At 67.6% G+C, this 21162-nt stretch overlaps 2 protein-coding genes across 6 annotated transcripts in view; one reads left to right on the forward strand and one right to left on the reverse strand.

Annotated features, from left to right (window-relative positions):
* Positions 1 to 21162, forward strand: part of CORO7 (coronin 7) — a 38372-nt gene that overhangs the window by 15939 nt on the left and 1271 nt on the right. For 2 of the 4 annotated variants that reach the window (XM_074841157.1, XM_074841159.1), the window contains 15 exons: positions 1097 to 1183; positions 1411 to 1493; positions 17553 to 17607; positions 17879 to 17936; positions 18043 to 18188; positions 19069 to 19164; positions 19236 to 19358; positions 19477 to 19609; positions 19700 to 19875; positions 19954 to 20062; positions 20167 to 20253; positions 20367 to 20509; positions 20597 to 20701; positions 20825 to 20910; positions 20986 to 21127. In XM_074841157.1, coding sequence (XP_074697258.1) covers positions 1097 to 1183; positions 1411 to 1493; positions 17553 to 17607; positions 17879 to 17936; positions 18043 to 18188; positions 19069 to 19164; positions 19236 to 19358; positions 19477 to 19609; positions 19700 to 19875; positions 19954 to 20062; positions 20167 to 20253; positions 20367 to 20509; positions 20597 to 20701; positions 20825 to 20910; positions 20986 to 21127 — 1629 coding nt within the window. Of the gene's footprint in view, positions 1 to 594; positions 675 to 1096; positions 1184 to 1410; positions 1494 to 17552; positions 17608 to 17878; positions 17937 to 18042; positions 18189 to 19068; positions 19165 to 19235; positions 19359 to 19476; positions 19610 to 19699; positions 19876 to 19953; positions 20063 to 20166; positions 20254 to 20366; positions 20510 to 20596; positions 20702 to 20824; positions 20911 to 20985; positions 21128 to 21162 lie in introns of all 4 variants that reach the window. The other 2 variants (XM_074841160.1, XM_074841158.1) reach the window with 2 other exon arrangements.
* VASN (vasorin) lies at positions 8102 to 15875 on the reverse strand. Of its 2 annotated transcripts, none has more exons than XM_074841161.1 (2): positions 15820 to 15875; positions 8102 to 10769 (listed from the first exon to the last, which is right to left on the reverse strand). In XM_074841161.1, the coding sequence occupies exon 2, from the start codon at positions 10757 to 10759 to the stop codon at positions 8750 to 8752; it is 2010 nt and encodes a 669-aa protein (XP_074697262.1). In that variant the 5' UTR covers positions 10760 to 10769; positions 15820 to 15875; the 3' UTR covers positions 8102 to 8749. The 2 variants fall into 2 exon arrangements, with proteins under 2 accessions (XP_074697262.1, XP_074697263.1); XM_074841162.1 differs by lacking the exon at positions 15820 to 15875 and adding an exon at positions 14254 to 14393.

Consider the following 21162-nt stretch of genomic DNA (forward strand, 5'->3'; position numbering starts at 1 on the left):
CTCACACTGGGGAGCTGCAGCTCACGGGACACGGCTCCTCCAGCACCGGGGTCAGTGTGCGCCTGCCAGCCTGGGGCTGTGGACGCGTGGGCACCTCCTGTGCTCACCCCATCCCTCCTGCCCCCACGCCAGGTCCCACCTGCCCTGTGCGGAGGTGCTGGAAGTGCTGTGCCAGGTTTAGCTCTGGCAGAGCCCTCTGCTTTTCCATGCCAGCTCTGAAATCGTTAGCAGTCTTTTATTGGCTCTTCGCAAGCGAGAGCGAGGGGGCTGCAAGTTCTGGCTGCGCCGTGGGGCGAGCGCTGGCTGCCGGCTCCCGCTGGGACGCCGGGAACTGCAGGACCCATCTGGGAGCCACATGGGAGCTGGCAAGCAGCCGCCGCCAGCCCCACGGTAACTCTTCCCTTCCCGGTCTCAGCAGAGCAGCACTGGGGACGGTGGGGGGACCGGGCTGGGGACGGTGGGCAGGATGCGACGGTGGCCTGGGCTGGGGGGTCCCAGCCCTGCAGGGAGCCCAGGGCAGAGGTGGAGCAACTGCAGGGCATTAGGGCAGTGTGGGGAGCGCGGCCGGGCTCAGTTTGCTGTGTGTTTCGGTAGCATCTGGACACGTGCGGGGCACCCAGCTCCTGCAGGCGGGATTCAGCAGGGATCAAGAGCCCAGGGATGCAGCCAGGGAAGTAAGTCCCTCTGTCACCATGGCCACGACCACGGCCAAGCCTCTTCTTGTCCTTGCCAGCATGGAGCAGCTTCCTCATGGCACACTGACCCCCTTGCCCCCTTGATGGGTGTGGGGAGAGCCTGTGCCCCCTCACGCTCATGTTACCCACTGCCACCCTCCGCTCCTCGCTGGGAGCCAGGCCAGTCACTCCACAAAGCAACCACACTGGCACCAGCACAGGGTGGGGGCTCAGCACTGTCACCGCTTGCAGACTGTCCCTGCTGCGCTGTCACCATGGGCATCTCTCAGCGGAGACAGGAGCCAGCGCTCAGCTCCGTCTGCTGGGCCCCGGGGCAGCTCACGGCCACCGCCGGTGAAGCATGCAGCCCGTGCAGCGTGCCCGGCGGCGATAGTGACAGCCGTGTCTCCTGTGCCTTGCAGAGTGTCATGGGACACGAGAACAACAAGGACTCCCGGCTGCTCTGGATGGGCTCCAGCGATTGCCTCATCTCCGTCGGGTTCAGCCAGGTATGGTCCTCGCCGGGAAGGTGGCCCTGGCACCACCGGGATGTCTCAGCCCCACTCCCTGCGGCGGCTGTGCCAGAGCCCCAGGTGCTTTTTGGGTGGCCTGTCCCCCATGAAAGCGGGAGGTCCCCTCACCAGGTGACCTGGCCCTTGCTGGGGACAGAGGGAGGCTGGCTGGCGAGGGAGGTGGTGCCGTGGTGCCCACCGATGCCATGTTTATGCCCCTGCAGATGCGGGAGCGGGAGGTGAAGCTGTGGGACACGCGGCGGTTCAGCGGGGCGATGCTCACCGTGGCGCTGGACACCTCGCCCGGGTAGGGACGGGGACTCGCTGCGGGGCAGGAGGGTGGGCTGTGGGGACGCGGGGCAGCACGGCGGGGACACCGTGATCAGAGACCCGTGGGGAGCACGGTGGTGGAGCGGGAGGCGGCAGAGAGCTCCTGGCATCGGCAGCACTCAGCCACAAAGCTGGGCACAAGGCTGGGGATGGCGTGGCTGCGTCCCTGACACCATTTGAGTGGGGTGGGAGCGCAGTGGCAGTGCTGGGGATGGTGCGGAGGTGTCCCCAGCAGCGCTGGGGTGGGACGGGTGCTCCGTGGTGCTGCGGTGGGTGGTGACACTGCTGGAGACAGCACCCGGGTGGGTACGTGCACTAGGGCAGCACAAGAAGATGCTGCGGGTGACTGAATCCCTTTGGCGCCGCCTGTGTGCCGGAGCAGTTTGGCCCCCACCCCCTGCTCACAGAGGGGGCCGTGGTGCTTTGTGTCACGGTGCCGTGGTGGCTGTCCAGCCAGCCGTGGCCGGGCCGGCGGCAGTGCTGTGCTCACCGGGCGTCCCTTGGGGAAGAGCTTTTGCAGCTGTGAGGGGTCAGCGCCCCTCATCAAGGCATGGTGGAGCCGTCTCCTGTCTGTGGGGCACCACCGAGGTGAGGAACACTCTGGTTAGATCCGGCCTGGCCTCTCCTACCCCGCCCAGTGAGCTGGCCTGGTGTTACGGTGCAGCCGAGGAAGCGGGAGGAGGAGGAGGCAGCGCCTTCATCCCACCAGGGCAATGAGAGTTTGGGGCAAGGTCCTTGCTGGGCTGCGCTGGAAGCTGCCGGATCTCCCCAGAGCTGCTGGCAAAGTGCAGGGACGGCAGGACCCTCGCCGCACACCGGGCTGTCTTGGTGGCGGGCTGGGATGCCGGAGCAGGCTGGGTGGTCGGCAGCCGCCGGGTGCGGATACGGGGCCTCTGGCAAGGAGCTGAGTGAGCCGTGACAGCAGGGCCGGCCCTTGGCCGCCCTGCCAGCATCCCCCGTGCTGAGGTGTCAGCTCTGAGCCGGCGCTGGCAGCAGCCAGGACCGACAGGAGGGGAGAGGATCGGCCGCGGGCACGGTGGGGCGGTGCTGACACAGTGGCTGAGGGAGCAGCCCCGGATGGGAGCCAGCGGGGAGGCTGACGGAGCATCCCTTGCCCTTCTGTGAGCTCCCGGGGTGAGCGGCTTGCAGCTCTCCTGCGCCCCACACAATGGGCAAAGGCAGCCATGGGGTTGTCACGTCCAGCCTCAGTGACCAGCCATCATTAGTGTCCAGAGTGAACACTCCCAAGGGAAGCTGGGGCACACAGCGTGCTACAAGGGGATGCTTCGGTGTCCTTTATTGCTGTCGGCAGAGAATCCAATGGGAATGACCCCAAATCCCACTGCTTCTCAGACCCTGCACACGTGGGCCTCCCTGCCGGCGCTGGGCCGGGGCGAGCCAGCCCGGCTAAATTGGATGCAGACGCCAGGCTGCGCTCAGCCCCCTTTGCGCAGGCTGCAGTTATTTTGGCTGCTGGGTTTATCGGCCGCCAGGAATGCGGCTGGCGGGCGCTGCCTGCACGTCACGCCGGGGCTCTGCTGGGTTGCGGCTGCGCGGCAGGGCGATACGGAGAGGGGCTGGGGGTGGTGGGGGTGAGTGGGGACCCCCCCCCCTGTGCCATAGAGCCGCCAAGGAGCGGGAGGTGCTTTTTTTAGGCAGCCGCACTGGGGCCCGCTGCGCTTCCAGCCCCAACCACTCTCCGCCTGTAAATCTCGCGGAGATGACAAATGGCGGAGGGGGATTTATTTGGGCTGGCTCCCGGCAGAGGTGCCGAGTGGGGGGGCCGCACTCTCCCTCTAGTGAAGCCATCCTGATCGAGGGGTGGCAGGGTGCAATGCTCGGGAGCCCCGAAGCCGTGGCCAGGGCAAGGCGTGGTGGGTTTTGGGGTGTCCCCCCGGCCAGAGGCAGTGCACAAACAGAGGAGCTGCAGGCTCGGTGCGGGGCGGGGGGGGGTTGCCCATTGTGGCTCTCCAGCGTGGCCGTGGGTGCCCGGCGTGGGGCATCGAGGCCTGTCCGGCAGCGCCGTGGTGCCATGAGCCGCGTGCGGGGAGCGGGGCGCAGCAGCAGCAGCTCATTGAGGCTCTTTGAGGAAGCAATCAGTGGGCGGGCAGGAAACTCATACCATTCATTACTGACGCCGGGCCGGCAGGAAGGGGAGACCGCGTCCCCACCGTGTCCCCACCACGTCCCCACCGCGCCCTGCCGCAGGGGCCCGTGCCCGCCAAGCCGGCACCATGTGTCCCGAGCACCCTGTGGCACCCCAAAGCAGGGCTATGGCGTGCCCCAAGGTGGGCGGACACCCCCAGCGCGCCCACCCCCACACCCACAGCCGCACTGAACCCCATGGGGTGGCTGCGCCCCTGCCCAGCGTCCACAGGGAAAGAGGGCAAAGCGGGGAGGAGCACCGGCCCCATTCACCCCCCCATCAGCACGTGCATTTTGGGGTTCCCTCATCCCAAATCCTGAGCAGGCAAGATCTTTGCGACCGCGTAAACTTAATTTTCAAAGCACGTCAGCTGTGCTGGGGCCGTGCTCAGGAGCTGACCCCCCCGCCGATGCCCAGACCCCCGAGGGAGCTGGTGGTGGGAGGTGCGGGTGGCCCCAGCCCCTCTCCGTGCCGTGGTCCTCAACGTGCCGCCTTTGGGTACTCGCCGCTCCCTTCAACTCGGGTTTTGTCTTCCCCCCCTGGCCCCCTTTAATTAGATCAAGGAGCAGCAGGGCAGGAGCCAGGAAGGGGCCTCAATAGGTTATTGTTGCCCTAAATTGTAACCAGCACCGGTGGGGTTGGGTTACCGGCTCCGACTCGGGGTCAGCGACCAGACCCCGCTGCCGCACGCCCGGCGGCCGGCGCAGCACTGCCCGGGGATGGTGCCGTCAGCACGCCGGGGCCGGCGAGAACAGCGGCTCCCTTGTGTCGCCGCATCTTTCGCTGTCCCAAAAATGTCCCCAGGGAGGCTGGGGGTGCCCACTTGCTGAGTGGGGGAGCGGGCAGCCTCCTGCCCACAGCACGGCCGGCTCGGGGCTGCGACTGAGTCGGTCGGGCCGAGGTGACGGGGGCTGCAAAGGTCCCGGGGAGCCGTGTCCCCATGGCATGTGTCCGTGCTGGGCAGATCCCCATGGGGCAGGACGGTGGTGGGGGCTGAGAGAGGGGGATGGCTGGATCCCCACCGCCCTTCACAGTGCAAAGTCAGCCAGAGCTGGGGGGTGCCGGAGCCAGGCCCTCTCGCAGCGGGGAGCCGGCATGGCGGGATGGTTGCGGAGGGGTTGGGGACTGTTTGGCTCCTCCAGCGCTGGAGCGGGATGTGGAGGGGCCTGGGCAGCTCCCTGGGGATGCTCAGCCCCAGCCCTGCCTGCGGCTGAGCCAGCTCGTGGGGGCCAGGCTCGCAGCCCTGGCATCCCCTGGCTCCAGCCCCCACCAAGGCACATGGCCCACTGAGGCACGTGTCCCCACCATCACCCACCCTGCCACCGCTCCCTGTCACCAGCTGTAACGGGCCCCTGATGGCCGATGCTGCTCCCATCCTGCCTGGCCCCGACACCCTGTGTGCTGCTTTTTCCTGGGCTTTAGCAGCCCTTTTGGGTCGTGCTGGGCGTTTTGAGGGGGGTCTCTGACAGCACCCACCCCAGTGGTCAGGTCTCAGTGGCAGAGCTCTGAGCAGGACAAGTCCATCCCTGTCCCCATCGCCATCCCCCTGCAGACCCCTGCCCTCGCCCCCTCCTCCCACGGGTGCCTGGGCTGGCAGCACGGTGCCATCAGCGGGGAAGGGGCTTTTCCTGCTGCTCCCGCTTGGCTGCCAACCTCAGACACGAGGAGAGGGGAGAGGCCACCCCATCAGGTGCCACGCCAGAGGGACCCATCCCTGTGGAGCGAGATGCTCCTGCATGGCCGCACGAAGGGGTTAACGCCTGGCCCGGTAATTACACCGTGTAAAAATAGCCCTGTGCTGTGTGCGGGGCAGCTCGGGCGGGAAGACAGCGAGCGGCGGCCGAAATTGCTCCCAGATGAGCCACGGCCTCGGCCCTCTGTGGCCGACTGGTGCTCCCCGGCCCCAGCCTGCCCGACTTTCCAGGAAGCCAGTGGGATTTCTGCCTCCCCACGAGCTCTTGCTGGCAGCCAACGCTTTGCGGCAGCGTGGGGGGCTGTGGGACGGGCACACGCCTGCCCTCGTCCCAGGGGAGCAGGGATGGGGACCCCCAGCACCCTGTGCCAAGGCAGAATGTCCCCTGGGGCTCTGCTCTGGCCGTGGGGACCTGGGGGACCTGGGGGACCGGGATTTGGTTTCCACAGGGCCATGCCCGGGGCCAGGGGTGTTTCTCCAGAGGCCTCCAGGCTCGACAGGGTGCTGGCAGGATGCTGCCTGCGCCGGGCAGGGCTGGGCCAGAGTGGGGGCAGCGGGACTTGCCCCGGCAAAGCCGGCAGCTCCTCCCGTTGTGGCTCCCCACTGAGCCCCCCATCCTGCCGGTGGCTTCTGGCTGGGCTCTTGGTTACCGGCCCTGCTGGATCACATAGAGAGAGGGATTTTTTTTTGGGTTTATTTCAGGGGGTTTTGCAATCCTTCCCCAGCGCTGATTCAGCTCGAAGGAATTAGCAGCGCCGCACGATGTGCCGCTCGGAGCTGCTCCTGGCGCGCGCCGGAGCTGGCAGCGGCCGGGGGGACTTTTGCGCTCGGGGTCGGGAAGCCGTGGGGGCTCAGGGGCTGCAGGAGCACATTTTGGGTGCTGCCGAGTTCCCACAGAGCCACCTGGGTGCAGATGTGGGTGTCAAGGGCGGGGGGGGTCCGAGACCCACAGGGTGCCAAGCCCTGCCCTGGCCACCGCACCCCCATACCCCGCCGTGCCGAGGCCGAGCCCTGCTGCCCCCCTCATGCTGTTCTGGCCCCTTCCCCGTGCGGCCCCAGCCCGGCCCCCTTCCCCACACCGCCCGGCTCTGCTGAGCCACCCCAAAAACCTCAGCTGGGGGCTGCCCGACTGCTCTGCACCTGCCACAGCTGAACCCCCACTTTGCTCCTGCGGTGCCAGGGCAGCCAGTGTGACATCCTCAAAGCAGATGCGGTCGCTTTGGAGCTGCTGAAGTCCCCCAGGAGCGATGGGACCTGCCAAGGGGTCGTGGGGGTCCCCAGCCCCTGCCTGGCATGTGGGGGTCCCCAGCAAACCTCCAGCTAATTGCAAGTGGGGGAAGGAGCTTCATTAGGGGAAGGGCATGTCGTGAAGCCAAGCAGCAGGAGGGAAAGCAAGGGGCCAGGAGGGAAGGGGCTCGAGGGCCCCTGCAAGGTCCCTGCTGTCGGTCCCTGGCAGCCCGGTGCCGGTGAGGGGACACGCAGGGGCCGACCCCGCGCCCGGCCAGGCTCAGGGGTTGCGACAACGGCCGGCCAGCGGCACCCGGCGCGAGGCCGCAGCTCCGCCGGGGACTTTTCTTCTCTCTTCCTCGTGGGGCTGGAAAATATACAAAGCTCGCAGTGAAAATATTTACACAGCAGCAATTTTCAGAGGAATTTGGGATGTTAATTTGAAAAATCTGTGGGGAGAGGACCACAATGGGCCCTTTGAGCGGGCGAGCGTGGCCATCGCACCGACCCGCCTGCGCCGGCGAGGGGCCCCTCCTGCTGCTGCGCCGGCCCTAATGGGAGCCAGCCCTGCCGGAAGCCCACCTGGGAGCCAGGGGGCCGCGCCAGACGGCCCCCGCTGCCGCCCCGCACCCCTAATTGCATCCAGAGCCGCTCCCTCCCGCTGTCGGCCCCCGGCGAGCGGGACCAGGGCGGGTGAGGGGGGCAGAGCCGTGCCCCCTGAAGAGCCACCGGCCCTGGCGCGGCACGGCACGGCACGGCGGTGACCCTCGGCTCCGCTGGCGGCAGCCACGGCACTTCAGCCGGCTTTTGCTGATTCTCTCCAAATCAAACATACCTCGGCAGGCAGGGCCCCAACCTGGAAAATTCCAGCCCGAAAGATAAAGGATTGGAAAACGATTAAAACCAGAGGGTTGGAGCAGAAACCACTTGGCAGCGGGAACCTTTCCCGAGCGTCGGCTCCCAGCCCTCCCCGCCGGGGCCAGCGCTCAAAACCGGCTGTTCCCGGGGCTCATGGTGGGGGGGGCCCCCGAGCCTTGGCTCTGGCTGCAGCCCCCGGTTTGGGAGGGGGCTGAGCAGGCTGACACTTGTCACAGGCGCTTTGGGGGTGCCGGGGGTGCCATCAGGAGGTCTTGGAGGTTGGGCTGGGCCGTGCGTCCCGCAGGCGGCCCCGCAGCCATCTGGCAGGCGGGGAGGGATGAAGTAAGGCTGGACGATGCGCAGGGCAGGGGCTGATTGGAAACCCGTGGCCTGTTTTGGGAACACCTCCTCAGCGCCCGCGGTGGGGGGCAGTGCTGGGTGGAGGGGGGCGGGGGGCAAAGCCTCCCCAGCGCCACCGCCCAGAGTCGGGACAACTCCCCCCCTCCGCCGCCCTGACTCATCCTGGCGCTCGCCAACAACAACGGGAGGACCCAGCCGACCTTCCCGCTCCTCCGCGGGGGACAGGCCGCGCTGCCCGCACCGCTGCCCACGCTGCTGCCCGCACGCTGGCAGCGCCTGCAAAAGCGCTCGGGGCTGCACAGAGGTTTTCATTGTTGTTATTTTAATTTTTTTTTTTTTTTTTTTACAAAAAGACACCCTTCTGGTCTGCCTTACAAAAGAGATGTACACAAACCTGTACTAGAAAAAAACAATTTTTCCCAGAAGAAATGGGAAATAACCGTGTATAAATATTCTCTCCGAGTTCTTAAAGCTTCAATTCCCGGTTTGCCTGCTCGGCACTTCCTTTGGCCCGGGAGTCCCGAGGGTCCCAGCACCTCGGCCGGGCCTTATTGCTCACATCAGCTTCCAGGGAGTTGAGAGTCACAGGCCACACTCCGCTAAAGGACCCTTGTTACCAGCACGTGGACGTCCCTTAGCCGAGTCACCACCAGCTTGCTTTTAGCAGTAGCTAAAAAAAGCCCACCCAAACCCCAAATTAAAAACCCAAACCCCCTCTCTTTTGCTACCCACGTTCTACGTAGAGTCACAGAAATCAAGGCACTGAGTGGTAAAATTAGTGTCTCCTCCCGAAGCGTGGCAGCCTCTCGGAAATTGCACATTACGGGTTTGGGGTTTTTCTGCCTTAATTCAGTTAACTCCTTGCCGTTCCTCACCCCAGAGGGACACGGCTGGGTGCCGCCACTGGAGCTCAACCCTCGTCTGCCCGGGGCAGCCCTGTCCCACCGGCTCAGAAATAGGAGGGTTTAAGCCCTGGGGTGTTGTTGTTGCTGGGGTAGTGCGACTGCATGAGCGGGACCTCGCACTCGGAGCCGCCAGAAAGCATCGCCGCCTCCGGCACCTTGCGGCCGTGGCTGCTCAAGTCCCCGTTTTCCAGGCAGGCTTTCACCCCTTCCAGCTCCAGCGGGCTGGCGTCCACCCCAGTGCCAGCGTGCGCCTTCGCCCGGCGGTAGTACATGCCGGCGGTCACCACCACCACCAGCAGCAGCATGGCGGCCAGCGCGGGGACGATCATCAGGGTGAGGTTGCTGTCCTTGCTCTGGGTGACAGGGGAGTGCTGCTGGTGGCTCAGCGGCAAGGTCTGCGCCTCGGCGCAGTGCTCCTCCTTGGAGACCTTCTCCCCCAGGGGCCCGATGCAGACGCGGTAGGTGCAGTTGGGCTTCAACGCCCGCACCGTGTACTCAGAGAGCGAAGCTGGCAAACGCAGCATCACCGGCCGCTTGTCCGGCCCGGAGAGATTTCGGTAGCTTAGGCGGATGCCCTTCAGCTGCGCTTTGGACTGGACGTAGTTTTGCAAGTCCACTTTAAGGGAGGTGCTGCTGACCTGCGCGATGCTGATCCGCCGCCCGGGCGGCGGGGCCTGCGTGGCCGGGGCCGGCGTCGTCCCCCTCACCTCCGCCTCGCAGTACGCCCCGGCAAAGCCCGGCAGGCACAGGCACTCCAGGTGGTTTTGGGCACCCAGGTGGCAGGTGCCGCCGTTCAGACACGTGCGAGGGGGACAGACGGGCGGCGGGGGGCTGGTGGGGGCCGGGGGGCCGCTGAAGGGCACCGGCGTGGAGCTGCCCTGGGGGGCCCCGGCCGCCGGGGTGGGAGCTGCAGTGCTGGGCCGCGGCGCGGGGCGGCTGCTGGTGGGGAGCGGCGCGGGCGGCGGCAGCGTGGTGGTGCGCAGCGTGGTGGGGGGGGTGGTGGTGGTGGTGGTGGGGCAGCCGAAGTCGGTGTACTGCAGGTGGTGGAGGAGCTTGCCAGAGTTTTTGGGGGGGAAGTGGCAGCGCGTCTCCTCGGGCCGCCGGAGGACGACACTGCTGGCGTTCACCCACTGCACCAGCCAGCTCATCTGGCAGATGCAGTTGAAGGGGTTGCCGGCGGCCGTCACGGCCCGCAGCCTGGGGAAAAAGCCGGAGAAATCCCGAGGAATGGTGTTGATGTTGAGGTTGCTGATGTCCAGCTCCTGGAGGTTGTGAAGGTTGTGGAAGTCCTCGGCTGGCAGCTGGGAGATGCGGGCGTTGCCAGCCAGGCTGAGCTTGGTGAGGCTCCCCAGCCGGCGCAGCACCGCCGGGACACGCTCCAGCAGGTTGTCGGAGATGTCCAGCTCGTGGAGGTTGTTCTGGGCCTGGAAGAGCTCCTCGTTTAAGCTCGTCAAGCCCAGCCCCGCGATCTTCAGGGACTCAATGTTGACGGCGTGGAAGGCCCCCGGTGCAATGGTGGGGATCTTGTTCCAGCTGATGTCCAGCAGCAGAAGGTTGGGCAGGTCAAGGGGGGGCACAGCCCAGAGCTGGTTGTTCTGCAGCTTCAGCTCCAGCAGGTTCTCCAGCGTGTCGAAGGCAGCAGCGTGGATGTGCTGGATCCTGTTCCTCTGCAGGTAGAGCCGCTCCAGCAGCCGCAGCCCGTGGAAGGTCTCGTTGGTGATCTCCTGCAGCTGGTTGGAGGACAGGTCCAAGTTGACGAGCTCCGTCAGGGGCTGGAAGATGTTTTTCTGGATGCTGGTGATCTTGTTTTGAGAGAGGTCCAAGAGCTGGAGGGCGGGCAGGCCCGCAAAGCTGTCCTCGCTGAGCATCGTGATGCCGTTCTCAAAGACGTAGAGGGAGAGGGTGTTGGGGGGCAGCCCCCGGGGCACAGTCTGGCCCCGTCTGGCCGCGCACAGGATGGTCTTGGGGTCTTGGCACTGGCAGCCCGCAGGACATGCCCCAGCCAGCTCCCCGAGGGCCAAGAGGAGCAGCGTGCAAAGGACCAGCTGGTTCATGGTGTCAGCTCTGTGGAAGAGAGAAGCCCAGGCAAGGTTAGGGGCCAGGCCCTGCCAGGGTGGGGGACCCTGGGCTGGCAGGGCCATGGGGTGTCTCAGACCCCCCACTGCTACCCCTGCACCACTGCTGGGGTGTGAGAGTCGTCTCCCCATGCCCTGCCCAGGACCCTCCGGCCCCAAAGGGACCACGGAGGGAGCAGGAAGGTCCCCGCCGCACTCCTGCAGCCTGGGACAGAGCCGGTGAGAGCGCAGCAGCCGCACGTGGGCTGCCGGCTCCGTGCACTTCCCCTCCCCAGACCCCCCCGGATTTAGGGACATAGTACCTTTGCGCACCCCAGGCTCTACCGTGAGATGTGTCCCAACGGCTTGGGCCTGGCCTCTTGGTACTGTCTCCAGGGGGGCACCGGGACCCCCGGTACACAGCAGGGCAAGGGCCCCTATCTCCCCGGCTGCTCTCTGCAGGGTGCAAATCAAACACAGGGGCTGCGGAGCAGAGGCACCTCGCGGGGTGGGAGCCTGGCCGGCCTTCCCCACACGCTAAGCTCGGCTTAACCCTTTGCTTGTGCCGCCGTCCCAGCAGCTGCACCCACGAGGTCTGCTCCTGCCTGGATCACAGCAATCCCCCTCGGGGATGGGGGCACCCAGGGGTGGCCCCCACCATGGGGGGGCCTGGGCACAGGCTGCAGGGCCAAAGGAGCCAGGTGCTCCCCTGCCCCGTGGGTCCCCCCTGTGCCCTTCAGAGCCGGCTGCGTCTCCGTAGAGTCCCAGGGGCTTGTAGTCACCCCGAGCTGGCTCCTGTCCCCTGGGGGCCACAAGTTGTCTTGCCGCTCCCCTCCCTGCTGGCACCCAGGGACTCGGCACAGCACCCTGGGTGGCATCCTTGTACGCTGGGGACTGGGACAGCAGGGACGGGGAGGGGAGGATGCTCTCAGGGAGAGTGAGGCTGTAACCGCCCTTGCCCCAGCGTGCCCCATGGATGCCCTGGCTGATGTCACAGCTGGCTGTGCCCCACAGCGCTGGCTGCTCTCCCAACCCCATCTTTCAGCCCTTTTAATGACACCCCTAATGAGCACAGGCTGGGCTGGGCACCCACTGTCTCCTGCCACCCCATCTCAGAGGCATGTGGGGGTGGCAGAGGGGGGTCCCCAGGCAGGGTAGAGGCGAACCCCACCAGGCTGCTAGAGGTGAGGTGCTGCCGGCACCCTGCCCCACCAGCCCCTTCCACCACCTCCTCCCCTGCTCCGGGCTGCTCATAGCTCCAGGCAAACGCCCCCCCCTCCACCCGCGGCTCGCAAGGGGCCCCCGCCCTGTGCGGGGGGCTGCCGGGGTCGCGCAGCAGCACGTGCCGCCTGCCCCGGCCGCCCCTCCGCTGTGGGGGGCCCTGTCCCAGCCACACCGGCAGTGCAGGGACCCCACATCCAGCACCGGGAGGGTCTGCACCCATGCTGTGTCCCCCCAAGCTGTGACCCTGGACAGCAGAGCCCCCCCGTGCGCAGAGGCACCGGCGCTCACCCGCAGCCAGACGGGGTTAACTCGGTGGCCGGCTCTGTCCTCGTCTCTTCTCCGGGTGGGCCCCCCCCAGGGTGGGGTGCACCCGAGGGTGGGGTGCACCCGCGCTGCTGGGCAGGGTCACCACAACCGCCTGAGTCACTTGGCCCGACCAGCCCTGCCCCGCCGTGACCTGTTGCCGTCAGCCCCCCAACGCCAGGGAGGAGCCGTGCCGCATCCAGAGGGTCACTGTCACCGAGTTCCCTCCCCAGCACCCCCGGCTCAGCCCCCAGCCCCCTCACTGATGCTGCTGCCGGGTCCCACTGCACCCCCACATTATGGCCAAGCCGTCAGCACCCGGCACGAGAACCAAGCAGAGCTGAAAAAGCATCATGGAGCCCTCATGAAGCTCTTTTGGGGGCTAAGGGGGCAGACCTGACACCCCTCACCGCCGTGCCAGCCCTCGAGGTGGCTCCGGCAGCCCGAGGGTGCCGGCTGGCGGGCAGGGCCCCGGGCACGGGGTGCTGGGCATGCCCGCGGTGCTGCCGCCGTGCCAGGCCACACCGGGTGGGCAGCGCCGGAGCGGGGCCAGGCCTGCGGGAGGCTGGCGAGGCCGGGGCTGGTTTTGCAATGCCAGGGTCGGGTTTCGCTGACGTGTCCCATGCTGCAACCAGCTGCTGACTCCAAGTCTCTCTCGTCCCTTTAATTACGCTGGCATTTCCTCCCCGCCTGCCAGGCTCCCCGCTCCGGGCAGGTTTGGCCTGCCCGGCCACGGCCGCGCATCCCCGCCTGGCCACGAGCGCCGGGCAGGCTGGCACGGTTGCTCCACCCGCACGCCTCCGCCACCTCTCCCTCGGCATCACCCCGCTCCGCCGGCACACGCCAGCATCCCGCCCGCACGCCCTGATGCTATTTCAAGGCTCCGAGGGGTTAACCCAGCCCAGGCTCACCGGGTTGCTCACCTCTCTGAAACGGGGTGGGGGTGGGGGGCAGGGGAACAGCCTCCTCACAAACCCGGGGGGGGTCCCCAAGGGTGGAGAGGGGGCCCTGGTTCTGCTGGAGGTGTTAGGACTGCCCTGCCAGCGGCCTGCTGCTGCCTTGGCTGGGCTCCCCTGCGCCTGCACCGCAGATATTTGCCGAATTATTCATATTTTCCGGCTGCGGGGAGGATCCGGGCTCGGATTCCCCCAGTCCCAGCTCAGCCTTTCCCTGCCAGCCTGCTGGGGTGGGAGTGCCGTGTCCCCCCTCCCTGCCTGCAGCCCGCCGAGCCAGGCCGGACTGCTGCCTGCCCAGGGCAAGGGACACCCCACTTCACACCCGCCACGTGTTTTAGGGACGAGACCGATGCTGTCCCCATGCCAAAATGTGACACCTGTGCAGGAAGGGCCAGAGGAGCCCTCCCGGGGGTCTCTGCCCTTCCCCACCACTTGGGGATGTGGCCTTTCTCCCTGGGGAACCCAGCACGGCCGGGATGTCCCTCCCCACACCAGCGAGCGAGGTCCCACCACTGAACAAAGCCACCGTTGTTGCCGGCAGGCAGCCAAGTCGGTGGGCTGCCTCCTTGGCCAGCGGGCACCGGTGTAGGCAGGACGGGGGCCCTGCACAAAGCCGGGCCCTGGGCTCTGTCCCCGTCACCGCACGGAGGGACACGGTGCCTTCGCCAGGCAGGACAGAGGCGCTGCTCCCCTCCCTTACGCCTCCCCCCCTCCAAAACAAGCCGATGTCAGCATGTGCCCCCTCCCGAGACCCAGCCGGGGGGATGAAGGATTAAGCCCTTAATCCTCCTCCCCTTCAACCCACCCTGCGCCGCCACAGCTCCCACCTCCTCCCAGGCTCCCCTCCCTATTTAATTAAAGTTTCCGCAGCAGCCCCGGAGGAATGCAGGCCTGGTTATTGCATTCCCCAGGGCACTCACCAGCCCCTCCATCCCGCTCCTGCCCCTTTGACCCGGCCGCGCTCCCCAGCTCAGGTGCCGGCAAGGAGAAAAACCAGCAGAGCCGCTTTACCGTCAGCCAAACCGCCTCCAGAGGAGCCGGAACGGTGGCGGAGGTTGGGAGGAGGCCGGCGATGCTGCCACGCGCGGCCCCGGCAGCACGGGCAGATTCCTACGGCGTGACTGGGGCAGCCGCGGCTGTCCCCAAGCGCTTCCTCCTGCCGCGTCCCGCCGGCAGAGCCAGCCGGGCAAGCAACGCTTGCGTCAGGGCCACCCGGTGAGGCCACCCGGCCTTGGCGTGGTGCAGGGAAAAATAGTAATTAGTGTCATCCTTGACGGCGGCACTGCCCAGCGCTGTGTGGGCAGCGGCACGGCCCTGGCTGGGTCAGGCCAGTCCGGCTGCCCTGGTCCCAGCAGAATGAGACCTGCTGGCGTGGGGTTGTTGGCAAGAGTGAGTGTATGAGGGGAACACGAATGGGGGTTTTTGGTTGGGAAGCAGTGTCTTGGAAGTGGAGCATCTCTGCTGGGATGCACTGGTTCTCATGGCAGATACCAGCCCAGGAGGAAGCCAGGCATGGACAGGGACACTTACCCCGTGGTTGCCCAAAGTCATACCTAGAGAGGGTGACGGGGGCCAGCACCCCCCAGTGCACGCCGGGTGATGATGAAGTGCACAGGGAGCTGGCGGCAGGAGAGGCTGTGGGGTATCCCCACTGGCCAGCAGCCAGGCTGGCTGGTGGCCCTACTGGCACCCGTCCCTCTGTGCCAGCCGGGGGACAACCCTGGCCGGCACTGCCCACAGACCCCGTTCAGCCCCACAGCGGGTCAGCAGCCCAGGATGCTGGCCCCTGAGGACAGGCAGGATGAGGGCAGCCAAACCCCACCCCAGCCGAGCCCTCTACTGCGGAGGGTGGTGGTGGACACCACTGCCAGCAGCTCCCACCTCTGCCCGACCCCAAAGGGTGAGCCCTGCCGCCACGTTTGCCGGGACAGGGTGAGCATGGGATGGGCCCAGGACCATGCCAGTCCCGTGGGGGTCCTGGAGCCTTTCTGCTGGCAGGGTGGGTCGCAGCCACCTGGCCATGGCTGGAGGGAGCTGGGCTCCACGTTAGCCCCAGCCACATGCCTCCCCTTCCCCGTGACAGAAGCAGCACCAGGCTGAGGTGCCCAGGCCAGACGCCAGCACATCCCATGGCAGGATGGGCAGAGACAGGGACAGGGGGCCTGGGGCCCTGCCTGCACCCTCATCCCTGCCCACTGCAGCGCTGTCACCCCTGCCCGGCCGAGCCTCATCACCAGCCCCGGCGGGGGACAGCCAGGTGCCCCCGGCTCTGCCAAGGCCTGGGGGGCAGCAAGGCACACCGACCCCCAGCCAAGGCCTGGAGTGAGGTGCTGGCCCCGGGTGCCCTGCCTGCAGCCGAGGCCTTGGGTGACACCCTGTCACCCGGGGACGGCAACCGGCCCTGGGCGCCCCGTGGCCCAGGCGAGGCCCACCTGGCCCCCTCGGCCCCGCCACCCCTCGGCCCCACCGGGTGCCCAGCAGAGACCCCCTCTCGCCCGTGGGCTGCCGCCCCACGAGCCCCTGGCCCTGTGGCGAGGGGAAGGGCGCGGCAGCGGCGCCCGAGGACGCGGGACTCACCGGGGCGGGCCGGGGCGGGTGGGTCGGTCAGTCCATGGCGGCGGCAGTCGGCGGCCGGGCGGGCGCTCCCCTCTCTGGCGGCGCCGGGCGCGGGGGGCGGCTTTAAAACCGCGGGGGGCGGAGCCTGCCCTCCCGCCGCCTTCCCATTGGCTGCCGGGGACCGGGCAGGAGGGGCGGGGCCTCCGGGGCAGCCGCGCCCCGCCCCTGCGCACCTGGGGCCCGGCAGGGGGCGGGACCCCCGGGACCCCCGGGACCCCCCGGGGCCTCCGCGGGACCCCCGGTAGCCCCAGGAGCCCCCAGGGCCCCCCGGGGCCTCCAGCGTCCCTGGGGCCGGGGCACGTGGGATCCCGGCACCCCTGCGGTGTCCACACGTAGGCGCAGGGGTAGGTGCTGCCTCATACCCCCCCGGCGGGCGTCCTTGGCCCCCCCAGGGACCCCCATACACCCCGGCACCCCCGTGCCCCTGGCACCCACAGAGCCCCAGCCGCTGTCTGCTGGGGGATGGGGAGCAGTGGGTGGCCCTCGCAGGGCTGTCCCCATGCCCTGGTGACGGCAGAGCTGTGCCGAGTGCCGCAGGACGACGTTCCACACCGCGAGGACGGGCCGGGCTGGGACAACCAGGCGCCCAGGGTGCCCTTGTCCCAGCCCCAGGCCCCGGCGGTGGCAGCAGTGCTGGTGACAGTGACCGCAGCTGGGCAGGGGACACCGGTGCCTGCCGCGGCCATCCCGGCGGTGTTTGCCTATGTCGTGCCAACAGTCCCGGGGCAGGACTGTGCCGTACCGGCCGTGGCCGTCCCTTGTGCCACCCTGTGGGTGTCCCTGCCATGGGGTGGGGGCGCGGCACAGCCTTGGTTTCACTGTATTTCCTCAGAGCGGCACGGTGTAAAATCCCGGCACGGCACGGCATGACACGGCACAGCTCCCTCCCCTCGGCACAGCCACAGAAATGTCAACTGAAAGTAACAGATTGCCCCTCCGCCCCTGCCGAGGGAAGGCAGAGAGGTGGCTCCGTGCTCCTCATCACCACCGTCCCCTCCAGCCAGCGAGTATTCCCTGTCACAGTCCCCTCCGGCCACCGAGCACCCCCTTGGTCATCACCCGCTCCAGCCACCGAGCGTTTGCCCCAGCCACGGTCCTCTCCAGCCACCGAGCATCCCCTGGCCACCATCCCCTCCAGCCACGGTCCCCTCCGGCCACCAAGCACACCCCCAGCCACACACCAGGACAGGGTGCAGGACAAGGAGCAGGGACACGCTCCAGCTGGCACAGCCCCGGCCACAGGGCGCTCCCGGGGCTGGCACGGCAGGTGCCGGGTGAGGCGGGCAGCGTGCCGGGGTGTGCCACGTGCCCGCCGCCAACCGGCCCAGCCGGCCCAGCCAGCCCCGGGGCTCCCCTGGGGGTGCTGGTGGCTTCCCCGTGTGGGGCGCAGGGTGCAGGGCTGGCAGCGGGATGACCCACGGCTGGGCACGGCGTCACGACGGGCACCACGCAGCCGGGGCTGGAAGCGGCGGTGCTGTCCTGTTCCAAACGTGTCACCCCGGGGTGGGACAGTGAGAGCCATGCCATGAGGAGCAGCCTGGCCCGCTGAGGGCACCCTGAGCACCGGCAGGGCCTGATCCTGCCCCATGCTTCCCCGGGATGGGGTTTGGGGTGCGCACCGGCTGAGGAAGGGGCAGGATCCAGCCCCGCGGCCATTGGGGTGCCCCTGACTCAGCACCCTCCTCCCCTTGCAGGGCGGCCGTCCCGCTGTACGACGCCGACACGGGGCTGCTGGTGCTGGCGGGGAAGGTGAGGTCCCACAGCAGTGGGGTGCGGAGGGGCGCAGCGGGGTGAAGTGGGGTGTAGAAGGATGCATAGGAGTGCGGTGAGGTGCAGCGGGGTGTACGCGGGTGCAACGGGGCGCATGTGGGCGCAGTGGGGCATGGGAGGACACTGAAGGGTGCAGGGGAGTGTAGCAAGCTGCAGTGGGGTGCACATGGATGCAGGAGGGTGCCTGTGGGTGCAGTGGGGTGCTCCCCACAGCCCCGCTCATGCCATGTCCCCTCCACCTCTCTTCCAGGGAGAAAACCTCCTGTACTGCTTCGAGGTGGCACCCGCGCAGCCGGCGCTCACCCAGGGTAAGCAGGATGTGTCCCACACCGGGCTCCCGGCAGCCCCAGGGGCCTCGCCCCTGCCTGCGCTGCCTGCGCTGCCTGCCCCACGGCCGCCCTGCCCATCCCCCAGTGACCCAGTGCCGGACGGAGGGCAGCACGCGGGGCCTGGCCGCCGTGCCACGCCTGGCCCTGGACGTCATGGCCTGCGAGGTGCTCCGCGTCCTGCAGCTCACCGACACTGCCCTCGTCCCCGTCAGCTACCTGGTGCCACGCAAGGTAAGGGGCGGCTGCGGTTGGCACTGTGTCATGGGCACCTGTGCCATCTCATGGGTGACACCTCGCCAGCACTGGGTGACAAAGGGCACCCAGGTGTCAGGGGGGGACCCCAGTTCCCAGCCTGGGGAGAGCAGGAGAGGATGTAAAATCTGGGTGCTGATGGTGGGTAGTGGCAGCTGGAGGGTGGGTGCTGGAGGCTAAAATCTGGGTGCTGGGTGCTGATGGCGGGTAAGGGAGGCTGAAACCTGGGTGCTGATGGCAGGTAACGGAGGCTGGAGGGTGGGTACTGGAGGCTGAAACCTGGGTGCTGACGGTGGGTAACGGAGGCTGGGTTTGCTGTGTGCTAGATTTGGGAAGCTGGGTACTGCATGCAAGATGCTGGGTGCTGGAGAGTGGAACGTGAAAGCTGGGTGCTACCTGTTGGGTGCTGTTGTGTAACGGGTGCTGGGTGCCAGATCCTGAATGATGGGTGCTTAAAGCAGTTGAAATTTGGGTGCTGGGTAGTGAAGCCTGGATGCTGGAGGCAGGATCCTGGGTGCCAGATCTGGCAAGCTGGGTGCTGAAATCTGGAAGCTGGGTGCTGAAAGATGGGTGCTGGTGCTGGGGGCAGGGTGCTGGAAGGGGTGATGCTGGGAGCTGGGTGCTGTTTCGGAGGCTGGCTGCATTCAGGGGTGCACAACGCCAGGCAGGGTCTGACACCTACAGGCTTTGGTGCGCAGCTCGCGGGGACAGGGCTCCGCGGCCGGAGGGGCTGGGGTGCTCAGGGGTGCCGGGGGTGGGGCCCAGGGGGGTGCCCCAGCCCAGGCGATGCCAGCTGGCAGCCGGACAGGGGCTGTGGGATTTCAGGGACACCCACCTCGCCCCATCCCCTCTCCCGCAGTCCATCCAGGACTTCCACGAGGATCTGTTCCCTGACTGTGCCGGGATGCTGCCAGCCACCGGCGCCCAGGCCTGGTGGGCAGGGGACAGCCAGCAGGTCAGTGTCCTCGCTGGTGGCATTGCCAGGGGCTGCCGCTGGCCCTTGCCCACTGCTCTGCCCCCCAACAGGTGGGGAGGGTGAGCCTGCACCCTGCGCGGAGACCCACGGAGACCTTCACCTCCCCCCTCATCGCCTGCACCCGGCTGCAGGCAGCCGACACCGACACCGGCCCCACCAATACCGACCGGAGCGTGAGCACAGGGTGCTGGGGTGACAAGGGGTCGGGGGGCCCCCACTGCCCTTGTCCCCCAGGGAAGGGGGAGGGATGGGATGCCGGCACCCCCTGCCCACCCGCTCTCTCTCTCGTAGGAGGGCAGTGGCTACTCCTCACCATCCTCGCTGGCCTCGCCAGGCAGCACCGCCACCTCCCTCTCGGCCAGCACCGGCCCCTCCAGCGGCTTTGCCAGCAGCCCCAGCCAGAAGTCGCTGCAGAGCATTTTGGGTGAGCGGGCGGCGGGGTGGCTCAGTGTCCCCCAGCTGGGGCCACGCTGGGGGGGACCTGGGGCACTCACCCATCCCCTGCCTGCGCCAGGGCCCAGCTCCCGCTTCCGGCATGCACAGGGCAGGGTGCTGCACCGCGACACCCACCTTACCAACCTGCGGGGGCTCAGCCTCACCACGCCGGGCGAGTGCGACGGCTTCTGCGCCAACCACCAGCGCGTTGCCCTCCCCCTGCTCTCCGCCGGCGGCCAGATCGCCGTCCTCGAGGTACCCCCGGCGCGGCGCGGTGGCCGGCACGGCACCGGCGGGTGCAGTGCAGGTGACCCCCCTGGTTCTCTCCCGCAGCTCTCCAAGCCCGGCCGTCTCCCCGATGCGGCCATGCCCACCATCCAGAATGGCTCAGCGGTGGTCGACCTCTCCTGGGACCCCTTTGACTCGCAGCGCCTCGCTGTCGGTATGTGTGCCAGCCGCGGGGGAGTGTGCCGGGCTAGCCTCCCCCAGCACCGGGCACGCCAGACCCGCCATACTAACCACTGCCCATCCGTTTTGGTGCCGTAGCGGGTGAAGACGCCAAGATCCAGCTGTGGCGGATCCCTGAGGGAGGCCTGCGGGAGACGCTGCAGGAGCCTGAAGCCGTCCTCCGAGGTGAGGGGTGCTGGGGAGGGACACTGAGAACCCCACCGTGGGGACAAGCCAGCCCGGTGGTGTCCACATCCCAGCGCAGGTGGGGATGGCCACGCACCACTCAACCTTACCAGGTCACACGGAGAAGATCTATTCCATCCGCTTCCACCCTGTGGCATCCGATCTCCTGGTGTCCTCCTCCTACGACATGACGGTGCGGATCTGGGAGCTGAGCGCCGGGCAGGAAGCCTTGTGCCTGCGGGGACACACCGATCAGGTGAGGGATGACATGTCTGGGGACACCTGAAGGGTGCGTTTCACCAGGCAGGGGACATGAGGGAGGACACAATATGCATCTCCCCAGATCTTCAGCCTGGCTTGGAGCCCTGATGGGAAGAAGCTGGCAACGGTGAGCAAAGACGGACGGTTACGGCTCTATGAGCCCCGGCGCAGCCCTCAGCCTCAACAGGTATAGTCACGGTGGTGGAGATGGGCTGGAGAGCTGCGGGTGTGGACAGGTGCCCCCCTCCGTGGGTACCTGCCCGCACCCCAGCTCTCTCCGAGCAGGCAGGGTGACCTTCAACCCACGCAGGAAGGGCCGGGTCCCGAGGGGGGCCGTGGAGCACGCCTGGTTTGGGTTTGTGGCGGCGACTACCTCCTGGTGTCCGGCTTTGATAGGTAAAGAGGGGGACACACACCTGGGCAGGGGTCCCCAAGGGACACTGTGCTCCCCCCATTGTCACCTCCCTGCAGCCGCAGTGAGAGGAGGATCGTCCTGTACCGGGCGCAGGCTCTACCTGAGGGACCCTTGTCCGTCCTTGGCCTCGACGTGGCCCCTTCCACCCTCCTGCCCTTCTATGATGAAGATACCAGCGTTGTTTTCCTCACTGGCAAGGTGATGGTTTGCCCCTCAAAAAAATTGGGGGGCTA

The sequence above is a fragment of the Strix aluco genome, chromosome 15 (assembly GCF_031877795.1).
Source record: "Strix aluco isolate bStrAlu1 chromosome 15, bStrAlu1.hap1, whole genome shotgun sequence".
NCBI lineage: Eukaryota > Metazoa > Chordata > Aves > Strigiformes > Strigidae > Strix > Strix aluco.

Excerpts from the sequence above, each read along its gene's own strand:
- VASN (XM_074841161.1), bottom strand. The coding sequence starts at position 10,759 with ATGAACCAGCTGGTCCTTTGCACGCTGCTCCTCTTGGCCCTCGGGGAG.